The sequence below is a fragment of the Grampus griseus genome (assembly GCF_964374135.1).
Source record: "Grampus griseus genome assembly, chromosome: 9".
NCBI classification, from domain to species: Eukaryota; Metazoa; Chordata; class Mammalia; order Artiodactyla; family Delphinidae; genus Grampus; species Grampus griseus.
In genome coordinates, this window is record NC_139003.1 from 50,644,312 (window position 1) to 50,666,435 (window position 22,124).

Genomic DNA, 22,124 nt, shown 5'->3' on the forward strand with positions numbered 1-22,124 from the left:
ATGTGAATAAATGAAAATATAATTTGGTTACCATGGTATTACATGCACTCATGTGAAAAAACAAAGGCCGAAAATAGCTCCAAACTACAGCAGACAATCAGGACAGGAAGAATAGGTAGAAGAAAAGAGTAGTAACGTGAGCGTGTTGTAAAGCTGAGCTTCAATCCCACTAGCCCTTGATGGGGCAGGGCTGATTCAGGATCTGCACGTGCTTCCACTGTGGTGGCAGGGAGAGAGAAAGCAGAGCTCCTGGGCACATGTGCACAGAGACAGAAAGAGCATTACATAAGTTAGTCTTTAGTTCCGTGAAATGGATCCTAAGGAAATAAGCAAGAAAGGGATCTGGCCGTTGTTAGTAGCATAGGGCGTGCTGGGTGTCATATGGACCTGCTTTAAAATCTTAACCCCGCCACTTTGTGTGTGGCCTTGTATAAGCTACTTAAACTTTCTGAAACTCAGTTGTTTCTTTATCTGTAAAATAGGAATGATCATGCTTAGCTCATAGGTTGCAGGAAGGGTAAGTGAAATAACACATTGATATATAAAGCACGTTCAGTACCTGGTTATTGCTCTTATATTTAGAGGCAACTTCTAAAATGCTTTTTAATACACAGTGTTAAGAACACTTAGAGGAGTGTTGAAATAAGATGTGCTATATCTACTGTACTGATTCAGGTGGTTTGAAGGTGGCATATTGTCACTGGTGAGTCTCTGACACAAAGCAAGCCATGAGGCACCCAGGAGTCCTCACAGCTGGCTTCACCATGGGGATACCAACAGTCCTGATCATGAGGGAACCACTTCATCTGTCTTGAATTTAGCCTTATGGGCTAGATAGTTGGTTCTTTAAATATACCTGAGAATGGACGAGCCTCTCAGGGACAGAATCACACTAGCTAAGGTTATAAGAGACATATGTAAACCAGAATGCTACTATATGCCTTTAGCATGAAAAATAGACCTGCCGTGGGGACCAGATGGCTTTGGTCAGCCTGACCAGTGATGCTTTCCCCATAGACTACTTAGGAAGACAGAATTGTAGTCATCAGGTAAGTGTACAGTGAGAAGGAGAGGTGGCTATTTAATTCAACGTGGCAGGCTGTCCACTGCCGCAGAAGTGAAAAGGGTTTTGACCAGGGCCCTCCTTTCCCAGCCAGCAGGAGAAACATCCATTCAGCCTCCCCCATTCCCTCCCTTGCCCCTGTTGGTTATGCTGACCTGGCGACCCGTTGTGCATGAAGGCTTTCTAATTTACCACATCTAAAGAGAGTGCCAGAGCATTTATTCTGTTTCATGCTGGTACCTGCCAGTCTGGCTCCTTCTGCTTCTGACCCAGGAGATGTTCTGTTACGGAGACAGAGTGACTCTACCCTTGTCTATTAGGTGTAGGTGATGGACTTCCGCTTTCAGAGTTTGGGGCTTCTTTGCTTTCTTGTATCTCTCTACAATAAGTAGAGCTTGCTGAATGACTAATATAATAAACTGAACAGGACCCCGAATTAAGATTTTGGGGTTGAATTTTATTCTAAGGAGGACATTGACGGAAATCATATCTCCAAGTGAAAGGACCTGGAAAGAAACAAAGCTAACTCAGCTTTTCTACTGAGTTTTCTAGACAGCAGAGTCAGGTGATTTGGAAAGTGATGTCCATCCCTTTCCTCCAAGCCCTTAGGTTTTGTGGTTTGCGGTTTTGGTGGGTATGGGGATGTTTGGAGTCGTCGGTGATTAAGGAAGTTGAAGTAAGTACTACTGCGCAGAGTTCAGCTATGTGGAAGCTTGCCCCCTTTACCTTGTATCTCATGCAGAAGACCCAAAAATGCAGGAGCAAAATGACTCGTGCGGTCAGAAACGAGATAAAGCATTTGCTGTTCAAGTTTTCCTCCTGTCAGTTAACTAGTATTATGCTTGCAGGGTGCTTTTTGCTTTTCAAACTTGCGCAGGACCTTATTTGATCTTCACAATACCCCTGTGTGGCAAGTGGGGTGAGGATCAGTTACAGGTGAGGAAACCGACGCCTAGGCCCATCGGCACCTTCCAGTGGCCCTCAGCTGCACCCTCTGTTTCTATTCCAGCATCCTCTCTCCCTCACCTTTTTTTTGGTGTCTCTTGTGTGGGTTTAGTGCTCAGAGCTGCCGGAGTCACCAGCTGCCGATGTGAAAACAGCCTTTTGTACACTGTTCAGACTATGGGGTTTTGCCTCTCATTGTCACATAAACCTTTCATCCTCCAAACTCACGTAGGGCTTTGTTCTCAACTCCCGTTGTGGGCTGGGCAGTGGCCTTTGTGAACAAGGAATATTCAGGAATCAATCATAAACATTCCCGTCATATGTGCTAACCTCTGACTGTTCCACCTTCTCAGGGGAGGAGTTTCCTTTTTTTCCAAGGGAATCCAGAAGGAACGGACTTCCTTTGCCTTGTCAGGGACCGAGGATCCTGCTGGCAGGATTCTTGGTTCTCGGGCAGCCTGGGTCGGAGCTTCATCAGGGACTGGACGGGTCAGAAAACTCATTTCAGTTTGCTTCGCTTCTCTGTTTTGTACCTTTGGGAACAAAAGTACAGAAGTTGGTGTCTATAAAGGATAAGCAGTTAAGCTATTGTCTAAAAGTGGCTTTTCCTAATTACCTGGAACTTCAGTTGTCAGGTCACTGCTCAAGCCATCTTCACCATTTACCCACCCAGCCACTACTGTTGAGTTTCTGGCAGCAAAGCTGAGCAAAGTTATTGAGTTACTAAAATGTAAGAGATTCAATTGAAGTCTTTTATCTTTTGCTTCATGGGTTCAGCCCTTCTTCCTTTTCTGTTACTCATCAGAACTCTGAACATTCTTGGCTGGATTTAAAAATACCCTACTTATCACTCCCCCACCCCCACCCCGTTGCACACCCACATCACCCGTCTGAATAGTTCTTTCATCTACTAGTAGGCAGGGTTATTTACTTCTGATTAAAGTGGCAGCTTGTTTAAAGACATTATCAGGAGAAATTCAAGCTGTTCAAATAAAATAAGCAATAAGTCAACTGTAAGGTGACTAAACCAGTGCTTCTGCATTTCTAGGTCAAGTCATTACTTAATGTAGTTTTTGGTTTTTTGTTTTTTTTAAGAAACCATGTATTTATCAAATAAGTGCTTAACTCTGAACTTAGGGGAAGAGAAAATAATTGGCAACTGTATTTTCCCCAAAATCAGGCCAGTATCCTTGGCATCCTCCTTAATAGCTTTCTCTTATAATCCACGTCCTATTCATCAGCAAATCCTAGGATCTTCCTTCCAAAACCAGCCATTTTCACTGCCACCCCACTGGTGCTGGCCACCAAGCCCAAGCCATCGGCATCAATGACTGGGCTTGTTGCGATAGACTCATCAACTGGTCTCTTGTTTCCATAGCCAATTCTGCACTCAGCAGCCAGAGTGATTGCTCTCACGATTTCCCCAGTCACTTGGGATCAAATCCCAAGTCCTGGCTATGGCCCACAAAGCCCTGCGATATGCCACCCCCAGATATCATGACTCCTTCCACTTTGACTCATTTAGCTTTAGCCATGCTGGCCTTTTTTTTTTTTTTTTTTTTTTTTTGCCGTACACGGGCCTCTCACTGCTGTGGCCTCTCCCGTTGAGGAGCAGAGGCTCCGGATGCACAGGCTCAGCGGCCATGGCTCACGGGCCCAGCTGCTCCGCGGCATGTGGGATCCTCCCGGACCGGGGCACGACCCCGTGTCCCCTGCATCGGCAGGCGGACTCTCAACCACTGCGCCACCAGGGAAGCCCCATGCTGGCCTTTTTGCTTCTCCTAAAACATATCAGGCATTTGTCAGCCCTGGGTAGTGGCTGTGTCCTCTGATCTAGACATACTTCCCCCAGCTATCCATGTGGTTAACTGCCTTATTTCTCTTAGCCTCAGAGGTTTCTATCACAGAGTCCTGCCCCAACCACCCTGTCTGATATGATACTTCCACTGACCATCTGCCATCCTCCATCCTCATCCTTGCTTTATTCTCCTTTACTACTGACAGATTATGTGCTTATTTGTTTAATAGTCTGTCTCACCTACTTCTGCACTAAAATGTAAACTCCAGGAGGGTAAAGATTTTTGTTTCTTTTGTTTCTCATTGTATCCACAGTGACTAAGACAGTGCCTGATACATCACAGGCAATCAGCAAATGTTTGATGAATGCCTTGGTCCCCTCCATGGGTGATTTTTGACCTGCCACTTGTTCTCTTTTCCACGAGCAGGGCTTCATGGTTAGAGACGCGTCCAGAACTAGGAGGACTCTATAGTTATGCCTCTGGAGAGCTGCAGAATTGATGTATTTAAGGGTTTATTTTTCTAAATCTGAAGAAGAAAAACCTACAAAATACACACATATTGAATGCACTCTTGACCCATATTCTCCTCTCCTTACCACCCACCTCATATAAAGTGCATTCTCAAAGCATCTATCACAAATGATTAGGTCAGGGTGAAGAAAGACCTCAGATACACAAATAAATTACAAGAATTCTTAACTACCATGGGAACTCATTGACTCTGGGATTGTAGAAAAAAGATACATATATATATTTGCACAATAAAAACCATGTAAACTAATTTCCTGAATGTTTGAGAATCCTTACCAGTCAGAAATTGCTCTTATTTGATTGGAATGGAGAGGAAGTGATGGAGAGAGATACTAAAAAACTAGTCTAAAGTGGCTTTAGCTAGCAGACTAACAGACAGCGTCTACTGCGGGGCTGAATCAGTTCAGACTCAAAATCTAGTGCCTTTCTATGCCTGGGTTACAATGTAATGAGAAGAGAAACTCAACCAAATCCCGTACTAGCAAACACAGGTTCGATTGTGCACATTATTCTCTATTCCGGTAGATTTTAGAGAGATTACCATCAACAAAGATTAAATGATTAACTGTGTATTACCCCCTTTCCATGGGTATTAAAATTAATCAAAGACTTAACAGAATCTTCTCCAGTTGGCTGGCATCCACTGCCGCCTCTGATGTTAGGATTCAAAGAAAACAGATGTTAGAATGATAGCATTTTGAAGCCAGAGGGATTCTCAGACCTCATTCTACAAAGAAATAAATGAGAGAGAGGTTGGAAAGGTCAGACTCAGAAGATTCCTTCTCCAAGTATCCATGAGATGGGACCTTAATGGTGTGCCGAGGCTCTGGGGAGGGACCAGAGCCCAACTTTGAGAGCAGTCATTGAGGAGCAGCTGAGGCATCGCAGGAAACAGCATTGGATTTGAAGTCTGAGGACCTGGGTTTAAAACACTACCCTCATCACTGATTAACTGTGTAACACTGGGCAGGCTCTTCACTGGAAAGAACCCGTTTCCTAATTTATAAAATAAGGGTAATGAAGACACAAGGTGACCGTGAGAGCTAAGTGGAAATACCACTCATGACACAAAGTTAAAATTTAATCTCTGCTTACTCCATACCAGCATATGATCCTGGCACTTTCCATGTGTTATCTTTTTGGGTTTGCAAAGTCAGTGGTACTAGCGCTATTTTGCAGATGAGGTAATTGGGGCCCAGAGGGTTTTAAAACACACTCAAGGTCGTACAGCCAGTAGATGATATTGCAGTTCGGTTCTAGATCTGTGGGACTTCAGAAGCTCTCCCTCACTCTCTGAAACTCATGCAGCACATGGCAGAGGCTTCAGAAATGTTTCATGAATAAATAACCTGTTGTGAGGAAATATATCAAAGAAAAATAAGGCATCAACTTAATTTCCCTGGAAAGCTTTGTAAACTTCTGAAAAGCCATGTGCACCAAATAAATCACTCCCAAAGGCCTTTTTAAGCCAGAAAGAAAGAAGCCAAATCACTGATATTTCCATGTTGAGATTAATGCATTCAGAAAACAGCCCTTGGACCCCATCTAAAGGCACTTTGCTAAGCATTGATGCATTAATCTGACACAATCATTTTAAAAGGTCAAATTAAAAAAAAGAAAAAGGTCGAATTAGGGCTTCCCTGGTGGTGCAGTGGTTGAGAGTCCGCCTGCTGATGCAGGGACACGGGTTCGTGCCCCGGTCCGGGAAGATGGCCGCTGGGCCTGCGCGTCCGGAGCCTGTGCTCCGCAACGGGAGAGGCCACAGCAGTGAGAGGCCCGCGTAACGCAAAAAAAAAAAAGGTCAAATTAGCATTTTATGGGACATATGTATACTTTATGGTATGATAGGCTTGCTTTTATAATTCATATGGACAGTATATTTATCCTTGTATTATGGGATTTTAAATTATTACAGAAGAGTTTATAGTTTTTATATATTGTATTTTGCTTTGATGTTTATATTTAGCCAGACTTATAAAATGCCAAATTCTTGATAAAGGCTGTGGTCTTTGCATTTTTTACTATATAATTTCAGTGGGAATGAATATGATCTACTTTATAATAATCTACTTTAAAATATGCCTACGTTGTGGGACAGGGGAACATTCCATAGCTCCTCTCCCTCCACTCGGGGGTGGATAGGGCAGGTAGAGTGAAGAAGTGAGGGGTTGGTGTTGTCTTGCCCTAGTTTAGTTTTATACGATCCTGAGGTTTAAAAGTTAACTCCGCTGTTTTTGTTGAGAGCTAGTGGGAAAAGAAGAGAAAACGGGTGTAGCGGTTTGTGATACAAAGTATCTGCAGGGGGTTGGACTGAAAAAGAAGAAGATGAAGGAAAGCAGAGAGTTGCATTTTAGGAGTGAGGTTTCTAAGTCAGTGTTTGAGCTGAAAAGCACATAGGCACGGGGAGGGGGCTCACATTCTCAAGAGGCCTCTGAGAATTAAGACCATCAGGGGACGGTAAATGTGCACCTCCCACCTCATATTGGATCTGGGTTTTATGTTCATCAAGACCTGAAAGATGCCTGCCCTGTTGACATCTTTGTCCCTGCTTTTCTCCGAGCCAGGCTGGTACCATTGCACTCCCATCAGTTGAACGTGTGTGTGGTGTCACTCACGATGATCCTGTCCCTGCCGTTCTCCACCTGGAGGAGGGCCACAGAAGTGGTTCTTAAACTGTGTTCCGTGTTCACTGCAGTCCAGGGTCCAGAGCAAGGCGAGTGGTTGTGGATTGGTCATCCCCACTTCCTGCCACACCTGTTCACCTCAACCGGGTTCTGAGTATACTGAGTTCTTGATAAGATATGTTTGAAAACAGGGTGTGGCTGCTTAAGAATTTTTTTGTGTGAAACTTTTTTGAAAACCATCTGTAAACCAAAAATGCTGGGGTTTACCTCTACTTCTTCCCTATCAGTGTGTCTGGGAAACGTTACTGTTACTTAGTCTTTCTAGTTTCAGTCTCCTCATGTGTAATATGCTGGCTTTGGCCCAAATGCCCTAAATGTAAGATACCTTTGCCAAGAACCAGCTAAGTCAGAGAAATTTCTGTAAACGCCGCTAGCAGCATTACTCTGGTTTTACTAATACCGAATTATGGTAACAGCACATGTACTGCTCTCGTGCCTTTCCTGTTACTGAGATAATGAGGAAATTAACTGAGAAGGCTTTTCTCTTTAGCTTCTTCATTAGTGAATAAAACAGAAGTAATGACCTCAGTGATAAAAGGCAGGGAAATGAGCTACAGTCTCTGTTACACGGGACTCTCTTTTCTACAATGTAATTTGCATATTCACTCAAGATATTTTTATGAACAAAAATTTTTTCTTAGCAGTTGACTAACATTTCTTCCATAATTGTTTAGCTCTTTTTTTTTTATAAAAACATTCTTTTTTTAAAAAAACTATCTTGGATTCGTCTTCTCGTCAGTGATTTAATAAAAAGTGGCTGGACTATGTGATGCAGAGTTTTCAAAAGAGTAAAATCTGCTGAGCCAAAGAGCATTTGTGTGTTGCTTAGGAATATTTACGTAACTAGGTTCGACTGTTTGACATCTTAATTAAAACATTTGTGGGTCCTTTCAGAATAGCATTGATTTTGACCTTGGCAGCTAACGTCAGATTAGATGATTTATAAGTGGGCAGTGTTTGCATCTCTGCTTTTGTTTTCATGTCTTTCAAAACACGTCTCTACCCTCATCACTCACCACTCGGCTGCTTTTTCCCCAGGCTTCTGGAGGCTTCCATTCACAGGCTTTTTCCTGACATATTTGAGCAAGACAGAGCTGACTATGTCAGGAGCACCCTCTTGAGGACAGACTTATTGAAGGGAAACTAAACAAGTTTCCGTTCCGTTCGACGCTGCAATCGTATTACATCTCAGTGCAAGGGAGAAAGAATGGATTTCGTGAGACACAAAAGTTAATTGTTTGTTTCTTCGCCTTTGTTTCCATCAGGTCAGCCACCATCCACCTATTTCTGCATGTCACGCTGAGTCTGGAAATTTTGTTTTCTGGCAAGGTAATGTGCTCGTATATTTGACTTCTGTCCTTTTGTGTAATGGTATAATTTATTTCATTCAGGAACTACTGTAAACGCTTGTTAAGGTCAAAAGTGGGCCCTGGACTTGGGCCTCATTGGAAGCAACTGTACCACTTGTTGTTCTTGCCTCTCACCTCTGAACAATAACTGCCGTTTGTCGACTTCAAAATTCAAGATTCTGGAGGATAACTTAGTTGTTCTCTTCTTTCAAAATCCTCAGTCTTTGTCTGGGCCACCACCATGGTTTATTGCTACAATTTTTCCTTTATCACATTCCGTGGCCATTTGAAATGCCTCATGTATTTCAAGACATTAAATATTTACGGTTATTTATCAGATTCTAGACAGCAGACGGTTCTTTTGCTTTTGAAGCTTTAAATTTTATTTCTGAAATTTTACATTGCTGACTTTTTTTTTCAGTTTGGGGTTGTTCCTGTATTCAGTTTATTATATTTTGAATTTGGGAAGGGATGGCTTGCTCTGAAGAATAAATAAGGCTGCAAATATTTCCTAAATGGATTAATTAATTTTGTTAAGTTATTTATTCCAAAGTCAGAAGGTGCTATAGAAAGAAAGTTTGAGCATCCCAGGTTTTAGAACAATGAGCACATGTCAGTTTTTTAAGATTCTTCTCTGCTAACTGGTTAACACCTGATATGCCACACTGCCTTTTTTTTAATGCATCTATAAAATTTAAAAGATGAGAAAGAGTATTTTGTGAAAAAATTTCCTTCCCCCATTCCAGTTCGTAGCCATCCAGTTTCTCTCTGTGGACGCAATATTACCAGTTTAGGTTACAAGTACCATGGTTTCCTTTCTGAGTCTTTGCTACTAAAGTTTAAAATTGAAGCTTGACTGGAGACGTCTCTTTCACCGAAACCCTCTGGAAATAATTCCCATAAGATATCTAACCTCCTAATTGCTGTGTCATTGACCTTGTTAGCACTTTATTATTATTTTTTTAAGTTAGGTATTAGGTAATGGGAGGGGTCTTCTTCAAGTACTTCCTGTGTGCTCCTTACATCAATCAGAGTTTTCTCCTCCACTCCCTTTGCTTCTTCTTCATCAGCTTCTTCCTGGGCAATCCCGTGTCTCCATAAGCCCACGACTACCAAATCTTGCTTTTTTTTATCCACTTTGACATTTTCCTGCCTTTTGATTAGGTTGTTTAGATCACTTACATTTATTGTGATTATCAACATAGTTGGTTTCAAATTTGGCCTCTTGTTATTTGTTTTCTGTTTGTTGCATCTGTTCTTTGTTCCCCTTTTCTTCTTTTTTTACGTTCTTTTGGATTAATTATTTTCTGTGATTCCATTGTATATCCTTTGTTGCCTTATTAGCTGTACTTCTTTGTTCCATTTTTTAGTTGTTACTTTAGGATTCATATTATATATCTTTAACATATCACAGTCTCCTTTCAAGTGATATTATGCTACTTAACATATAGCAAAGGCAGCTTACAAGAGTGTACTTCTATTTCCCCTTCCCCAACGTTTGCTATTGTGGACAAACATTTTACTTACATATGTTATAAACCCTGTCATACATTGTTACTAATTTGCTTTAAACAACCAATTATCTTTTGGGGGGTAACAGCTTATTGAGATATAATTTATAGGCTATACAACTCACCTAATTAAAAGGTACAAGTCAGTGGTTTTTCATGTATTCACAGAGCTGTACAATCATCACTACAATCAATTTTAGAACATTTTCATCACTCCAAAAAGAAACCTCTTTTCCCACCTTTTAGTGGCTCCCCCCCACCCCCACCCCCCACCTTCCAATTTCTGTCAAGCTCTTCCATCCTTAGGCAACCACGGATCTTCTTTCTGTCCCTATAGATTTGCCTAGTCCGGACATGTCATATAAATAGAATCATGTAATATGTTCCCAGGAGCTTCCTGGTCCCAGCCCACCTCTCTCCTGGACCATGGCCAATGACCCCCTACTGTCCTCCCTGCATTCACCTTTGCTCCCCTATGGTCTGTGTATTGTCACCCAGCAGCCAGAGGGATCGTCTGCCTCTGCCCTTCTTTTTCTATTCCCTGTCTCTCTGATGGCACTATCATTCATGCAAGTTGGAAGAATCTGAGATCATCCACAAATTCTCCCCGTCTTTCACAATCAGCATCTAATTTGTCACCCAGTTTTATCTCTGCTTCTTTAATGATTCCAGGATCATTCCCTTCTACTCCATCCCTACCACCCCTGTCCTGGTTCACTTCATCCTCATTTATCCCTTGAGCATACAGGTCACCTGCTTCTCATCTCTCCTGCTCCTGTTCCATTCTCCATACTGCTGCCAATTATCTTGGCAAAGTCTGTATCTCATCACATCAATTCTCTGTCTAAACAAAACCTCGTTTCCCCCAGTGCACCCAAATCAGACTTCTTAGCCAAGCTTGTAGAGCCCGCTATTTTTTGCACTCAAGCTGTTTTTCTACTCTTCTCTCTAAACAGTCTGAGACCCAGAGGACAGAACCACACCCTGTTCTCTCGTGTCTTCTCATGTCTTCTGCCTTAAACTGCTTTTTCTCTGCCTAGTGAACTGTTTATTCTTCAAGCCCAGTTTAAGCGGCCTCTTTAGACAAGCCTCTTCTGATGCCTTCCCCAAGCATGTTGGGCTTTCCTTCTCTGGTTCCATTTCACCTTACAACATACCCAGTTACGGCCCGTGCCTCTCTAGGGGGCCTTACTCGTTTTCACTTCTGTATGCCTTTCCCACTGTGAGTTCTTCCAAGGGAGGGACTTTATAATTTTAGTTTCTCTGATTCTGTTCCAGGTACTCAGTTGCTACTTATATTGAATAATAATGAATTTTATTATGAAGAGATTGTCCTGTATTGTGGTTGATCATTTATCCAGCCTAAGAATGCTTTGATCTACCTAGCTCTCCTGCTAAATATGTAATATTTGGTATTATTTCATTTCAGACATGAGATGGAAGAACAAATTCTGGGGCAAATCCATGGAAATTGTTCCCATTGGCACAACCCATGTGACTCTGCCAGCGTAAGTTCTCCTTCTGTGGTTAGGAACTTTATAGAATTTAGGGCCGAAGTTTAGGAACAGGATTCCCATTGTCCCCCGTGGTGCTGAGTGTGTTTTTTTCTGTTAATGTGTTTGACAGTAGCTTCAAATGTTCTTCATTTTGACAGTCTCACATTTTTGTTCTCTCTAATGGAAATGCTTCCTGGACACCAAAGTTCCCAAGTAGGGGCTTTAAAAAATACATTTCTACTTTCTGACACAATTAAGAATGATAATATTTCTTTAGCACCGTTGTCCTGCCTCGCTGTCAAAAAAATTTTTAAAGAAAGCTATGGCCTTGATCTTCAGGGATTATTGATACTTATTCATAAAGCGAAATGGTAATCATTATGGCCTCTGGAACGGGGCTACTGGGACTCCTGTGCTCACACCATTACTTACTAGTTGCAAATCCTTGGGCAGGTTACTTAACCTTTCTGATCACCAGTTCTCTCATCTATGAAACAGGGATAATGAACCATCTACTTCATAAGACTGTTGCGAAGGTTAAGCAGATACGGAAAGCACTTAAAATAGTAATTGGCGGGCTTCCCTGGTGGCGCAGTGGTTGGGAGCCCGCCTGCCAATGCAGGGGACATGGGTTCGTGCCCCGGTCCGGGAAGATCCCACATGCCACGGAGCGGCTGGGCCCGTGAGCCATGGCCGCTGAGCCTGCCGTCCGGAGCCTGTGCTCTGCAACGGGAGAGGCCACAACAGTGAGAGGCCCGCATACTGCAAAAAAAAAAAAATAGTAATTGGCCCATATTATGTGTCATTTAAGTGTTTGGTCTTGTTACCATTATCCTCATAATTATTATTTAACTCCATAAGTCATATCTGAATACCTTCTCATTGTAAAAGATTTAAGATATATGTATCTTAAGAGTAATATGTAAAATATATATGTGTGTGTGTATGTATACAGACACACCTCAGAGATATTGCGGGTTTGGTTCTAGACCACTGCAATAAAGCAAATATTACAATATAGTGAGCCACATGAATTTTTTGGGTTCCCATTGCTTATGAAAGTTATGTTTTATATACTTCATAGACATGAAGGGAGCAGATGCTGTTGGAAAAATGCTGCCAATAGACTTGCTCTACACAGGGTTGCCACAGACCTTCAACTTGTAAAGAGCGCAGTAAAGCGAGATCTGCCTGTATACATATGTGCCTAAATATACACACCTACACGTGTATATACATAAGTATATATGTGCATGTGTGTGCCTGTATGTACACATTCGTGTGTGTGCACATATATGTATGTGTGTAGAGAGCACATTGTGGAAAACCTCTCTACCCTCCCCTTGCCACTCTCCTTTCATAGTTCGGTGACTTTCGACACGTCTCCTCTGGCACAGGACAGAGTGGGTTGTTCCAGGAGACCTCCAGCTTCTAGTGGAGCCTCTGGCAGCCTCCTGGGTCTGACCTTCACCCACCTCCCAGCCTCCTGAGAGGGTGAAAGCTCTTAGACTGCCCAGCACGGCTCAGTCGGTGTTGGCTCCATTAATGAAGGAATGAGTAATTCATTACAGGACTTGTTTTTTAAGCAGCAGTGCTCCTTCGCATTAGCTGCTGGCTGCTCTGGTAGTTGTTACTTTCACTTTTTCTTCCTTTAGTTTTGGAGATCATTTTGAGTGGAACAAAGTGACCTCTTGCATCCATAACATCTTAAGTGGGCAGAGGTGGATCGAGCACTATGGAGAGATTGTTATCAAGAACGTGAATGATGATTCCTGCCACTGCAAAGTGAACTTTATAAAGGTAACCTGGGTGGCCTGTGAGCTCTGGCGCTGGACAGGCCTCGGCAGAGCTGGGCCTCAGGGCACAGGGTGTCTTGGGAAGTTTTTCACCTTCGCTTTTGTGCCAGTAGACAAGCAATGCCAGGTGCTCCCTGGTCCCAGCCCCACCTCTCTCACCTGGACCAGGGCCATGGCCCCTCCTGGCCTCCTTCCTTCCGCCTTTATTCCCCTATGGTCTGTCTTCAGTGTGGCAGCCAGAGGGACCCTGTTGAAACATGTCATCATGTTACAGTACGGATGAGCCTTGAACACATTATGCTAAGTGAAATAAGCCAGACACAAAAGGACAGATATGATTCCATTTATGTAAGGTACCTGGAGCAGCCGCATCCGTAAAGACAAAGTAGAATGGTGGTTGCCAAGGGCTGGGGACTGGAGGGAATGGGGAGTCATTACTTAATGGGTACAGAGTTTCAGTTTGGGAAGATGAAAAGTTCTGGAGATATATAAGGCAATGGTTACACAACATTGTGAATGTACTTAAAGCCACTCCATTATACACTTAGAAATGGTTAAAACAGTAAACATTATGTTATATATGTTTTACCACAATTTTTAAAAATGCAAGTCATGCCATATTTGACCAAAATCCTCTGACAATTTCCATCTTTCTCAGCAAAAGCCTGCAGAGTCTGCACTCCTCAGAGTCTGCACTCCTCACCCCCACCACCCCTCACTCACACACACACACACACACCCCACCCTCATTCTTCTCCAACCTCAACTCCTGCCACCCCTCGTTCCCTTTCTTGCTCACCATCCTCGAGCTGCACTGTCCTTCTTTTTCTCTCTCCATTTCCTTCTGCTCGGGCCCCTCTCCCCAGATCCTTCCATCCACCTTGTTAGTCACCCTCTATCGTACCCCATTTTCTTCAATGTTCATCACCATCTGCAGTTAGCTTGCTCGCTGTTGCTTTACTTGCTTATTTCTCTGCCCCACACCCTCCTTGCCATTCCTGACTCCAGAAAAGCAGAAGCCTGGTCTGTCTTGCCCACTGCTGTGGCCAATGCCTGGCAGTGGTGCCCAGCACACAGCAGAGGCTCATGAACATTCACAGATTCTGCTGGGGCAGAGAGCCTGGAATAGTCTGCTTACCTTTCCAGCTTTCCAAATTCCTTGATTTGAGCCCTCTCCCCAGCTTCTCTTCCTCCTGAAATTCCCTCTTGTCCTTAAAATTCTCATGTATACAAAATGGCCTTAAAGTGCTACCTTCCTCAAGGAATATTTGCATTTAATTAAGATCAAAATCATAAGCCAAGAGATTAGGTTCTAACTGTGGAATTTCACACGGTACCTCTCTGCACCACCTGTAGCAGGTGGGGGACATTATGGAGAGGTGGATGGGGGTCTTTATTATATCCTATAAGTCAAACTGGGTTGTAGAGAGACATAAAGCTGGTAGTGATTTGGCGAAAAATACAAATGACCCTGCCGTGAAAGCTTCATCTAAGCTCTCTACAAAAAGAAGCAAAGGCCACCTGGAGCAGGGACATAAATAACTGGGAGATAGATAGATAGATAGATAGATAGATAGATAGATAGATAGATAGATAGATAGATAGATATCCAGGTGAGAGCCGCCTTGTTTTCAGAATTTTCCCCACAGAAGTGTGCTCCACTCCCATTTCTACCAACCACTTGGTACTCGTCCACTGAGGACCAGGGAACAAATTTTCATAGTGATGAGAGACGAACAGAATTAGAACACTAGACGTACCTCTGGTGTTGAAAGAGAATCTGAAAGCAGAGGCAGCCGTTGCCTGTGGAACGTGACTGCCTCCCTCTGTGGCTTCCCATCATTGGACTTGTTGGCAAATATCTTTAAAGAGGAAATCTGACTCCTGCTTTAGAATAAACTGAAGAGCCTGGACCGTGTTTGTTTCCCTGTCCCCCATCTTTACATGACTAGAGAACTCACTGTTACCTTTCTGATTCAGCTCTGGGGTACTGCTGTACTCTGCCCTTCCTCCCATTTTTACCACAGACTTGGTTGGAATGGGGAAGCCAGTCTACCAGATATGGCCTGGAAATGTCACTCAACTTTATTGGTTTCCAAATGTGGATTCTTTTTTGGCTGAAAATAGTAGTAGGATTTTTTGATTTATGGAGTAATGCCTTCTGGTCTTTTGCAGAGATTTTTTGGGCAGCCATGTAATTGGGAGAAGTTTAAAATCAACACTAGGGAGTTAGAGCTCCCTCTGCTGGCTGCAGTGTGGTACTGTATATGTAAAACACACAAGGCTGAGCCAAGATGAGCTGGTCTCAGACCAGGACCAATTCATAGTGGGAATACGGGTTGTATAAGGTTCCTATAAGTTAGGTGAACAGATCTGGTTTGGGGGAGGTGGGGAGAACTAATAGGAGGAACAGAAAATTGATTGGTTTACAAACTTGGTTAAAAAATTTGTTGGTTTACAAAGGATTGTCTAGTTCCTTCAGAGAAAAAATTACATGAGTTACATTTCTTTTAAACTACAGTAGTCAGAGCCCCAGTGACAGCCAGGAAATAGCTGTTCCGGAGGGGGTGCTAAGGGCCAGCCCCTGCTTGGTGGATGTATGAGAACTGAGCCTTTCCTTTCTACTATGCATGTAGTGAAAGTCGAAAAAAATTGTGTCTTACACAAATGTTGGTGGTTGAGTTACAAACTGTAAATAAAGTGCTAGCTTTTTACTTTTCATTAAATAATTAAAAGTATGATTAAAAAAGAAAACAGAACCAGCAAACCATATGTAGCATAGAATCATTCATATGGTACTTTTTCTCTCCTCTTTTGTTTTCTCTTAATATCTGTAATAAATTGACGCCAAAACACTAAACAGATGACTCTCATTTGACTCCTAGGCAAAATACTGGAGCACTAATGCCCATGAGATTGAAGGTACAGTATTTGACAAGAGTGGAAAAGCAGTGCATCGGCTATTTGGGAAATGGCATGAGAGCATCTATTGCGGTGGTTCTTCCTCATCCACGTGTATCTGGAGAGCGAGTTAGTATCTGGTTAATCAGCCCCAAGCAAAAGGAGGCGGGACATGGCCAGAGGAACCGCACGTGGGTGGGCGTCAGTGTCCATTCGGTGTATCTAGCCTCTACCTGCTTTGAACTATGTTGGAGCTACTGGCCCATCTTTCATTCACCTAGTTATATCTCAGACTCATCCTCAAGCTTAACAATACCTCTGTTGGGTTGATAGGTCCTGGGTTCTTAATCCCAGAACGAAGCCATTGCTAATCCGTGGTCACTGTGTCTTCCAGTCAACACACATCATTCCTTCGCCTATACTGGGCACTATGAAGGAGTATCAGTGAGGTACAAGAAGTCATTCTAGAGTAAAGATAAAGGGAAAATTCTTACTGGAAAAGTAGAATGACCTACAAGAGTTAGGGGGTCCCCTAGACTCTCCCAATACCATAAGCCACTCCAGTCTCTCCTGTAATTCTAGAAGGATGCTAAGTGCTTGAAGCAGCTGAGGGGAAAAGGGGGAAGGAAGTCAAACCTTCATAATGGCTTAAAGCATTAGGATATGTGCTATGCACTTAACAACAAATGGCAGGGGGTGGCCCCAGGGTTGTTACACAGGCAGGTTACCTGTGTCAAGAACACAGGTCATTGAGGGCCCATCTGCCACTTCCAATATGGCGGTGATGTTTCTTCCCATGGATGCAAAATGGTTGCCTCGATTCAATATCGTATTCCCCCTGTGACAGCTCACTAAGCAGGGGAGAAGGGAGGACAGAAGAGCTTTCTTCAGTTGTAACTGTCTTTTCTCAGGAATGAAATATTTCCTAGGATCCTGCAGCAAATGTGTCTTCATATCTCATCAACCTGGAGTGGGTCCAAACCCATCCCTTAACCGATCCTGGGCAACTGGGTCGGCCGGAGAGAGTCACATGAGTTTAGATTCATCCCCTAGGGAGTATACAGTGACACCCAAACAGATGAGTTTGCCATTAGCAAGAAAGGGAGATGACTGTAGAGTGGGCAAGCAACAATGTCTCTTTCAACGGGTAGCAGCCACATCTTCCACCGTCGCAGAGGTTGCCACAAAGCTAGAATGACTTGGCACCATGGCCGCCTTCCAAGCTTCAGAGGTTCAGAGGCACGCATGGCATTTTATGAATGAGACACTTGCTCTCTTTTGCTTAAAGAATGTATCACAGATGAGAGCTACCATCTGCTCTGGGTGTTAAAGTAGTACCTTGACAACAGTGTGTAAGCTGTTATTCTAGTTGCTGTTGTTGTTATTCACTGACTTTGTGTCTCTGCCTTGGCTATGAGCATCCCTGGCCTGTCTACAAGAAAAACCACTGTCTCCACTCTGGTGATTGGGAGACTGGGATGGATTTTCGAAGGCATAGTAGGAGGTTTGCTATTATTTTTATGCTTAGGATCCACAGAGAATTAGAATTAGACAAAGTGGACTTCTGAAGCTTCAGAAAATGGGTCTTCAGAAAAGTTCGTGGAAAGCATTTGTATATGTGGACAGCTAGAGCTAAGGCTACGAGTGGATCGGATTAGTCTACATTTGATTTATCCAATACGTAAATTTGGGTATTTTTAGCTTGACTTTTAGTTGTATTCATCCCCTAGGGAGTGTACAGTGATGCTAGGTGTTTGAAGCAGCTGGGGGGAAAAGGGGGAAGGAAGTCAAACCTTCATAATGGCTTAAAGCATTAGGATATGTGCTATGCACTTAACAATTAAATTAAAGTTAACAATTAAAGTTAGGGCAATACGCCTGCATTAATCTGCTTGGGCTACTGTAACAAACACCACAGACTGGGTGGCTTAAACAGCGGAAATTCATTTGCTCACAGTTCTGGAGGCTGGGTGCTGGCAAATTCGGATTCTGGTGGGAATCTCCTTCGTGGCTTGGCTGCCAGATCAGGGCCCACCCTTCTGACCCCATTTAACCTTCGTTACTCCAGAGGCCTCATCTCCAAAGACAGCACTCTGGGGGTGGGGCTTTAACATATGAATTTCGAGAGAACATAAACATCCAGTCCATAACATTCCGCCCCTGGCCTCCCAAAATCATGTCCTTCTTACGTGCAAAATGTGTGTATTCCACCCCGGCAGCCCCAGAAGTCTTGACTCATTCCTGCATCAACTCTAAAGTCCAAAGTCTCATCCAAATATCATCTAAATCAGGTACAGGTGAGATTTGAGGTATGATTCATCCTCTCCAGCTGTGAGCCTGTGAAACCAAAATGTGCTTCCAAAACACAGTGGTGGGATGGGCATAGGATAGACGTTCCCGTTCCAAAGGGAGAAAGAGGAAAGAAGAAAGGGATGACAGGTCCTAAGTGAGTCCAAGACCTAGCACGGCAAATGCTGTTGGTCTAAAAACTGGAGATCATCCTCATTGGCTCGATGCCCCACCCTCTGGGCCCACTGGGACTTTGCCTGGCTCCCAAGCCCCCCAAGGCTCTGGGTGGTGGCAGCCGGGCATGTTGAAGCTGCACAGCGGCCCTGCCATTTGAGAGGTAGTGGCAGCCTTGCCCCCTGAATCTGTGTAGTCTGGGCCTGTGGTGGGAGTGGCAGCCCAATGATCTCTGAATCACCTTCAGAGTCATTCCTCCCTTTTCTTGAAGGCAATGCATGTTTGCAGCTGCGTAGCTCTCTGGTTCCATCTGTAAAATAACAGTAGTCCAGCAGCCTTGCTTCATTCAGTCCCGTTTTCTCTGTCCCCTTTGGTTCCAGCTGGCAGTGCTTCTGCCATTATAATCCCATCTCTATTCCTGGCTTCTGCTGAGGTGGTTTAAAATTAAAATATGTAAGATTTGGAGGGGCCAAGCATTGGTGAAAAGAAGAGCAGGACTGGAAGTAAAGAATAAAATTTATTGGGCTTCCCTGGTGGCGCAGTGGTTGGGAGTCCGCCTGCCGACGCGGGGGGCGCGGGTTCTTGCCCCGGTCTGGGAGGATCCCGCGTGCCGCGGAGCGGCTGGGCCCGTGAGCCGTGGCCGCTGGGCCTGTGCGTCCGGAGCCTGTGCTCCACGGCGGTGAGAGGCCCGCGTACAGCAAGAGAAAAAAATAATAATAATAATATTTATTGACCTCTTGGTATGGGTCCAACACTATTCTAGGTACTAGACAGAGTTTCAGGAGAATTTGACATCTCTTAAATGAAAAACGATTCTCTAGAATGAAAGTCTTGTTAGTCAGAGAAAGTGGACCTAGAGTTCTTTTTAACATGTTTATTTTAGTAACAAATTATTTTTATAACTTAAATTCTATAGAAACTTCTTGGTATTTAATAAATTTGCTATAGGACCACACAAAGAAGGCCTTATGCTTGTAGGTAGCAGGAAGCTTATAGAGAAGAAAATTTATAGAGAAAAATTCAGCCCCTCTCTGTGAGCCAGAATATTTTAATAGAAATGGAAGAGTTTAGAGCCGAGAGAGAAAAATTGTAGCTGGTCTGAGATGAAAAAGGTGAAGGAATTAAGATGTGATGTGAATGCAATGCAAGTCAGTGATGAATGATTTCTTTTTCCTTTAGATCCCATGCCAAAAGGCTATGAGCAATATTATGGCTTCACACAGTTTGCACTGGAATTAAACGAAATGGATCCATTGTTAAAGTCTTTATTACCACCTACTGACACTCGATTCAGGCCAGACCAAAGGTAAGGATTTTTTTCAGATCTTTATCTCCAGAGATGTGAAACTTTTTGTAAAAAGTCTTGGTAACATCTCCCAGGCCACCAAAGGAGCCTAAGAGAGAGAGATTCTGTCATCAAGAGCAGACGTCTAGGGAGACTTTAAGCCATCTTGTGGAAGGAACGGAGCCCAGCTTAGATCTGTGTGTGGCATGACCTTTATTCACCAGTAGAACCCCATTTCTATGGGAAAAAAAAAAGTCTTTTTTTAAAGAGTTTCACTGCATACAGCAATCAGAAAAACTTACTCTGTATTTGAAAGAGTAAAAGCATCCAGCTCCCCACCCCTCGAATTTGACTTATTTTGGTGCACTGAAATCTAACTTCTGATCCTAGGTTTGCTGCTGACGAGCTGTGTCGCATACGCTAAGTCTTCTAACCTTTCTCAGCCTCAGTTTCCAACTCTGTAAAACAGAAAGAAGAATCTCTCTCCTAAGGCCTTTTTAATTAAGACTCAAAACCAAGAAGGCAAAAAATAAATTGATAAAATTTGACTTTATTTTTAAAAAACCCAGCACGCTTCTTCATGGTAAAGTAAATAAAATGTATACCCAGAGTCAAAAGATTAACGACTGAGAAATCTATACTTGCAGCTCACTTCATGACTTGGTTCTAGAAATCAAGATCAATCCATTAAAAAGAAAAATAGACATAGGGAAATGAACAGTTCACAAAATAGGAAATGCAGGTAGCCCTTAAACATATGAAAAGATGCTCAGTCTTACTCAAAAAAACCCACAAAATTTTAAAACCACGCTGTCATACCATTTCTTTACCTATCAGATGGCAAAGACTCAAAAGTTTGATGCACTCTGAGGCCACGGGGAAGAGGCACTTCAGTAACATTGCTGGTGGAAACGTGAATTGCTGTAATCCCCATAAAGGGCAGTTTGGTAATAGATATATTACAAACTCACACTTTAACCCAGCAATTCCACTTCTAGAACTGTCTCCTGAGAGATATACTAACACATGTGCAAAATGACAGATATATACAGTCCTTCACTGCAGCATTAATTTTAACAATTAATGTAAAAAATTGGGAACATCCCAAATGTCTATCAATAGGGAATTGTTTAAAATAAATGCAGGCGTAGCCACACAATTGAATATTATATATTTATTAAAAGTGAAAAGATCTGTGTACTACCAAGAATCAGCTCCAAGGTATATGGTTAAGTAAAAAGTAAAACAAAACAAGATACCAAATTATGGACAGTATGTGTTGCCTGCTTCCGTTTATGTTCTTAAAAGGGAGGGAGGGGTAAAAATGTATATTAATGTGTGTTTATATACGAATCAGGAAGCTCTAGAAGGATGCACCAGAAACCGGTAACGGTGGATTACCTGCGGTGGGGGACGTGAACGTGGGTGGGATGGGGAGGAAACAGGTAGAACTGGAGACGGGAATGAGAGAGGGAGATTTTACCCCAAATTCCTTTTCATAGGTATAATTTTTTGAACCATGTCTGTATCACCAATTCAGAGCACAATACTGTCCCTCATTACCTGCAAATAATGTTTTAAGGGTTGAGGAGGGGGCTTATGTATAGGAGAGTATTCTGCATATCCAGTGTTGCACACATGCAGTTCTAATAGTAATGATTGTCACATTTCTTTGGTGTTCTATTCCTTTATCTTTTTCCTCAATGCCTCAGGTTTCTAGAAGAAGGGAGCTTAGAAGAGGCCGAAATACAAAAGCAGAGGATTGAACAGCTGCAGAGAGAAAGGCGGCGGGTCTTGGAAGAAAATAAGGTGGAACACCAACCGCGGTTTTTCAGGTATGTGTGCAGCTGGGGTCGTGTGGGTCATTGTTGGCAGGCACTGGTGACGCCTGACGCTTCTGGTGCGAAGAGAACAGACTGGGGTGTCCCCTCCCCACGAGAGAGTGTTCTCGGCCCTTTTCCTGCTTCAGAGTGGTGACATCCCTCCTCTGTGAAGGCCCGACTTTGTGGGGACACTGCCCCCAGGCTGCCCCGCGCAGCCCTCCTTTTTTGCGTTCCTTGGTCTCTCCCAGGGCCTCTCCCAGGACTTTGCAGAGAGGTGCTCAGTAAGTGCTTGTGGGAGAAGCAACGAAACCAACCACACCCAGCTCCCAGTACCAGGCCAGCTTATTCAAGCCATGTCTAAGGTTGGTCCCCCAAATGGGTAGATTCTACACAGTGATGGAGATAATTAGCTATCACCCCGTTCTTCACCAAACTAGAACTTCCAAGTAATCTAATTCTTGAATTGCAGAGGTTCCAG

The 22,124-nt window shown here is 43.3% G+C and overlaps 1 protein-coding gene across 4 annotated transcripts in view; it reads left to right on the plus strand.

Moving 5' to 3' along the window:
- Nucleotides 1–22,124, plus strand: part of OSBPL3 (oxysterol binding protein like 3) — a gene marked incomplete at its 5' end in the record, with an annotated part of 87,283 nt that overhangs the window by 62,239 nt on the left and 2,920 nt on the right. For all 4 annotated transcript variants that reach the window (XM_082662097.1, XM_082662099.1, XM_082662098.1 and 1 more), the window contains 6 exons: nucleotides 8,288–8,351; nucleotides 11,312–11,390; nucleotides 13,034–13,178; nucleotides 16,060–16,204; nucleotides 19,718–19,844; nucleotides 21,536–21,658. In XM_082662097.1, the coding sequence (XP_082518223.1) occupies nucleotides 8,288–8,351; nucleotides 11,312–11,390; nucleotides 13,034–13,178; nucleotides 16,060–16,204; nucleotides 19,718–19,844; nucleotides 21,536–21,658 (683 nt within the window). The remainder of the gene's footprint in view (nucleotides 1–8,287; nucleotides 8,352–11,311; nucleotides 11,391–13,033; nucleotides 13,179–16,059; nucleotides 16,205–19,717; nucleotides 19,845–21,535; nucleotides 21,659–22,124) is intronic.